Genomic DNA, 5,951 nt, shown 5'->3' on the forward strand with positions numbered 1-5,951 from the left:
GGCTACTAGGCCTAGAAGATAGGGAAAAGGAGCTATGGAGAAATGGATGAAACCCAAGCACAAAACCAATTTATTGGCTTGGAAAAACCTTAAGGACACCTGTTGTAACCCCTGCAAGCATATGTTAGGAGATTGATAGATTGAGGTTGGATTTACCCTTGTGAGTCTCAACCATGCCTGAGCAAGTGATTGAGCACATCTTGATTGGGAGCACTCCTAGAGAGTTTGAATGTCTTTTATGTTGAAGGATAAGTGTAGAGAGAAGGGACCCCACTAAGACATCTCTCAACTTCCTATAAAGAAAGGTTGGACTCTCTTTGAGAACCCCTCCCCATCATTGACCACACTTCATTTTATCTTATTGTAGCTATTAATTAATTTATTAGTTTATTAATTATTATTTATTTAATTAATTAAACCTTAACCCCAAAATCTACCAACTAAATTAATTAATTGATTAATTAGTTTTGGCTAATTAATCACTAACCCTAAGCACATGTGATAAGAATCTTTTTCAAGTAACCTAATTTTGAAATTCATCTTCCTCCTTGGAAATGTGCAATAAGACAAATATTTCATATTCGATAGAGAAAACATTTCCTTTTATAGAAAGAAAACCTTTCTTTTTCTTAGAAATCAAATTTGGACTTTCAAGATACTATTTTTAACTAATCCCAACAATCTCAACCATCTCCAATTTTCTATGTTTAATCTTCATCATAGATCCTCCTAGAATTTTTTTCCAATTAATCTCCTTTCAATATTTTTTTTATCTCTCTTATTTGAGAGTTGTTATCAATTGTGAGCCCTCCATTCCTCACACCTATCTCATAGTCCTTATGGGACACTTGCCACATGAGCACAAATTCAATCCTCAATCAATCTTAGCAATTCATTAATCAATACATATTGGACCTTGATTATCCTCTTGGAAAGTCTATAAACTAAAGGCCTTTCATCCTATTTTGAAATCTTTCATCGTCATAGTCTATTGATTAGCAACCAGATTCAATCAAAGAACATGTCACATTTTATTATTTCGAGGGTTGAATGTGTTTGGATTGAGTTAGTTTTGATTTGATGCTATTTTTATTAATATTGTTTGCTTGTAGTGTAAAAATTATTTATTTCTAGTTACCTTAGATTTATATATTTTTTATTTATTTTCATCTCATTTAAATACATGATTATTTTGACCATGTACATAAAGTCTAAAAGGAAACCAATGTATATTGAAGAAAAAAGAACATATATTTGATTTGAAATAGTTTGGATTTGATGCTATTTTCAATAATATCATTTGTACGTAATACAAATATTATTTATTTAGTTACTGTAGATTTTTTTTCTTTTTTAAATCATCCTCTCATTGAAGTAGCTCTTTAAATAATAATTTTTTTTTTGTAAATTAAGTAAAATATTTATAAAAAAATATAAAATAAAATAAAGTAACTCTTAAATGCATAAAATAAGTCAAGACCATATTTTTGGTTGTTTTTGCATAAATGTATTGACAATATTTATACTATTTTTTTTTTTTATAAATATATTTGCAACACTATATTTAGAAATGAAATATTCCCTCAAAAGTAAAATGTTAATAAAAATCAATTTATATGGCATATAATATTGTTATAAGTGCTTTTATTCAACTCTCTTTTTCTAATCAATATAATCTAGGGGAAAGGATCCAATAGTTGTGCACCCTAACTTTGCGCTTCTCAAAATCCTACGTGGAAATTTCAAATCACTCTGATTTTTTTACAGCAGCTTACTTGGCAAGTCCCCTGCTTAAAACTAAGGTTTTAGGGCCACATCATCAAATATGATGCCACATCAACATGCTTTTTGCCAAGGTGTCCAAAACAGCCCCCAAAAAAAGTGAGACCAATAGGTGTGCAAAAGGGCCCCAATACTTGTGTAGCTGATGTGGCATCACATGATTGGTTACTTTTCACAACAAATGGTATATTTCATTCAATTATTGGTACTTATCATACAACTATTGGTGCAATGTTATACAAAGATTGGACATTAAATAAGCAAGTATTGGGGTATTAAATCAACAACTTTTATCACAAGAATTGGAACACGCTCAACTATTGGGTCCTTTCCCCTACTCATCACCAAACACCAAAACAATTTGTTTTTTATCAAAAAAATACAGAGAATTGATAAAATCATAAATGAAATATTCTTATCCTTTACTCTAAATTATAATAGAACCATATCACATCTTGAAATCATGTAATATATTATATTGTAATAAAATGTAATAATGCAAACATATCACATCTTAAAATTATATTATAAAATATAATAATACAAACTTATCACATGTTAATATTATATAAAATATAATAATACAAACATATCACATCTTGAAATTATTTATAAAAATATTTTATATTCCTTATTTAAATTTTTGTAGAAGTGTATTTTGTATCTAATAAAAAATAATGCACCTCCATATTTACATTATTTTTGTCTGAAGGGCGGCTGCGTCTACAAAGGCCAAATTTTTCTAAGGTCCAACCAATATTAAAATGGTATATTATTATTATTTATTTATAAATCAATTGAGTTTATCTCATCGTAGATTATTAGATTACAATAATTGTCTTGACCTATATGATTAGGTTACAAGCAGAGTAGTGGGCGTCTTTTTCTATGACAACAATTGTCTTAACCAATATGATTAGGTTAGAAGCAGACTAGTCTGTCAATAATGGCGTTTGAAGAAGTTTCCAGTTTTGGTCTTGCTGTAGTAGTGGCTGCCCTTTTGCTAACTGCAAATTTTCTGAGACGTAGAATTAATAAGACACCGCCGGAGCCTCCATCATGGCCAATATTTGGGCATCTTCTTCTGCTAAGTAGAAGCAAACAACCCATTCACAGACTTCTATCCTCTCTTTCAGAGTGCTATGGCCCCATCATGCAGCTGCAACTTGGCTTTCGCCCAGTTTTGGTCATCAATTCTTCAGATCTCGCAAAAGAATGTCTTACAACAAATGACAAAGCCTTTGCTTCGCGCCCACTTACGTCTGTAGGAAAGCATATTGGGTATGACTTCAAAATGTTGGGTTTGGCTCCTTACGGCTCCTACTGGCGAAACGCCAGAAAACTTTGCACGCTTCAACTCTTTACTCCACACAGAATCGAATCTTTCAGGCACATCCGGGAAGGGGAGATTTCTGCTCTCATCCGTTCACTGTTCGAGAGTTGGGAGCGAGAGATCAGTCCAGTGAACATGAAATCAAGGCTTTCTGATCTCACATCTAATATCATGATGTTGATCGTTGCCAGCAAGAGATTCTCACCAGATCTCAGTCGTGAAGATTTCCAAGAAGTGCAATACTTCAAGGAGATAATGGAAGAAACTGTTTTGTTAATGGGAACATTTGATATCGCTCATTACCTGCCGTTTCTTAAGTGGGTCGATCCGCAGGCAATAGTTTTGGCTATGAAAAATCTACAGAAGAAAAGAGAGGTGTTTATGAAGAAATTGCTCCAGGATCACCGCGAAAAGAGAGGGATGCATGCTCGAGACTTAATTGATGTTCTTATATCTGCAACAGAAAACAATGAATTTCAGTCTGACCATAAGGACGATACGGTGAAAGCCACCGCCTTAGTATGTTTCTCTATCACTTTCAGTCACACAATTCTGAATGTTTGCACAATCTTGTTATCTCAGATTGAATTAAATAGTAGGTTTGTTGTCAAGATATAGATTATTTAACTGGAAACTGTCTCCTTGTGGTCAAGGCTATGGAGGATGTACCATGGCATCAATAGTTAGATGCTATATAATTGAAACGATTTTTCATTTTTTAGTTTGAAGCGATTATTTAACTGGAAACTGTCTCCTCTGTGGTCAAGAAACTGAGTACTGTTTAAGTAGAATTCCAGTCTCATAACACAACCAAAAATTTAATCACAAAATACAGGCTTTTTAAGCACTTAACATAAAGATTTGACTTTTGCTTTTCCAGGCCATGTTAATCGCAGGTGCTGAAACATCCGCTGTTACGATTGAGTGGGCACTGTCAGCTTTGATAAAGCACCCAGACGTTTTGTGTAAAGCCCAGCAAGAGCTGGACATGCAAGTCGGACGAGACCGATTGATAAAGGAATCAGATGTGAATAGGCTGAAATATTTGCAGGCCATTGTGAAAGAAACTCTCAGGCTTTATCCAACGGCGCCTCTTCTACTCCCTCATGAATCTATCGAGGCCTGCAAGGTTGGAGGATATCATTTTCCCGCAGGAACACAACTGTTAGTCAATGTGTGGGCAATTCAACGGGACGCGTCAGTGTGGGAGCGCCCCACAGAATTTGATCCAGAACGTTTTGTCAACAGCGGGAAAGAGATTGATGTGAAAGGGCAAGACTTTAAGTTGATTCCGTTTGGTTCAGGGAGGAGAGTGTGCCCGGGCATTTCTTTGGCGTTGATTGTGGTCACATATACATTGGGGCGGCTGCTTCAGAGCTTCGAGTGGTTTGCTCCAGAGGGCACTGTAATTGACATGGCGGAGGGGCTTGGAATCACGATGCCCAAATCAATTCCACTGGAGGTCGTTATTAAACCTCGCCTTCCCCTCCATTTCTATTGATATTTTGTTATGAGTATATGTGTCAGCTTTCATTGATTTTAAAAGTATTACATATATCAAACAAAAATTAGAGGGATATAAGGTCACCTCTAATTACATTAGGGATATAGGGTCACCTATAATTATATTTCAGCTTAACGTTTAATCTTATTATTGTGTCTTTTATTTGCTAAAATTTACTTTAAAATTGTGAAATCTTTGCATGTAGTGTTTTACGTCATGCTATATGATTTATAATCTTAGGCATTCACATTTTTCTATACCATTAGCATTGCCAATATAAATACTTGTGATGGCGGATTGTGCAATCTAAATATTATGTTCTTAAAGAGGGTTCTCTTAAAATTATAAATTATTGGTTAGGCTTTGTGTATAATATGTATTTCACTTTATTTTACATTGTTGATATTTAAAAGTGATAATTTTTAGTAGATTCTTTATACTTTTATAAAATAAATGAAAACAATTAATTAAAATTGGAAGAGCTTTTTCAAGAAGAAATATATTGAGGCTTTGCCCTCATCCATTACTTCTTAGATTTTTCTCATTTTCAAAAATTTGTTAAGAGTATCATGTGAAATTTTAATCATCTCTATAATTTATTGTCAATGAAATCAGTATTTTTATTGGTTTTTTTACCATGAACTTTTAGCTCCATGTGAAATTTTAATCAACTCTATAATTTATTGTCAATGAAATCAATATTTTTATTGGTTTTCTCCTATTATTGTTTACCATGAACTTTTAGCTCCATGTCAAATTTTAATCAACTCTATAACTCATTGTCAATGAAATCAATATATATATATATATATATATATATATATATATATATTTCTCCTATTATTGCTTACCATGAAGTTTTTGCCTAAATTTCACATTTTAAATGAAGAAATCTTATTAAAGTTTGTTTAAGGAATGAAAAAATCAATGGATATACAAAATGTCATAGTGTTTATTTTGTTCCTTTGGAATATTTGATAATTTTAATAATCACTAAGGATAATTGATTTTAAATAGTGTGAATAATGCTCTCAAGAATCTTCTTCTTCTTCTCTTTTTCTTTTTTATATATGATATTGAAGTATATCTTTATTTTTACATATCCTATCTAAATTTGTTAATTTTTCTTTAATTATGTAGAATGTGTTTTTCAAATTCTAATTTCTCGTGGGTAGAAGTTTTATAACTTCAATTTATTTTGGTTTACATGGTCGAAAATTTTTGTCCCAAAATTATCTAGATCTATATAGTCCATAAATGAATAGCTAGAAATAAGAATGGCTAAACATTTATATATACAATCTTAAATCTATACCTTTTACTATTACATTT

General features: G+C 32.2%; 1 protein-coding gene across 2 annotated transcripts; it reads left to right on the top strand.

Annotated features, from left to right (window-relative positions):
* The first annotated feature begins 2,624 nt into the window (after window positions 1-2,624).
* On the top strand, window positions 2,625-4,766 carry LOC131056972 (xanthotoxin 5-hydroxylase CYP82C2). 2 transcript variants are annotated; one of them, XM_057991199.2, is made up of 2 exons: window positions 2,625-3,634; window positions 3,996-4,766. In XM_057991199.2, exons 1-2 carry the CDS (start codon window positions 2,729-2,731, stop codon window positions 4,614-4,616), a joined length of 1,527 nt encoding a protein of 508 aa, XP_057847182.2. In that variant the 5' UTR covers window positions 2,625-2,728; the 3' UTR covers window positions 4,617-4,766. The 2 variants fall into 2 exon arrangements, with proteins under 2 accessions (XP_057847182.2, XP_057847184.2); XM_057991201.2 differs by having other exon boundaries at window positions 2,625-3,616.
* The last annotated feature ends 1,185 nt before the right edge of the window (window positions 4,767-5,951 follow it).

This window comes from Cryptomeria japonica, chromosome 4, assembly GCF_030272615.1.
Source record: "Cryptomeria japonica chromosome 4, Sugi_1.0, whole genome shotgun sequence".
In the NCBI taxonomy this organism is placed as follows: Eukaryota; Viridiplantae; Streptophyta; class Pinopsida; order Cupressales; family Cupressaceae; genus Cryptomeria; species Cryptomeria japonica.

Bases quoted from the DNA above. Each gene is read 5' to 3' on its own strand.
- LOC131056972 (XM_057991199.2), top strand. From the start codon at position 2,729: ATGGCGTTTGAAGAAGTTTCCAGTTTTGGTCTTGCTGTAGTAGTGGCT. The intron at 3,635-3,995 runs GTATGTTTCTCT...TTGCTTTTCCAG, and splicing joins CGGTGAAAGCCACCGCCTTA to GCCATGTTAATCGCAGGTGC.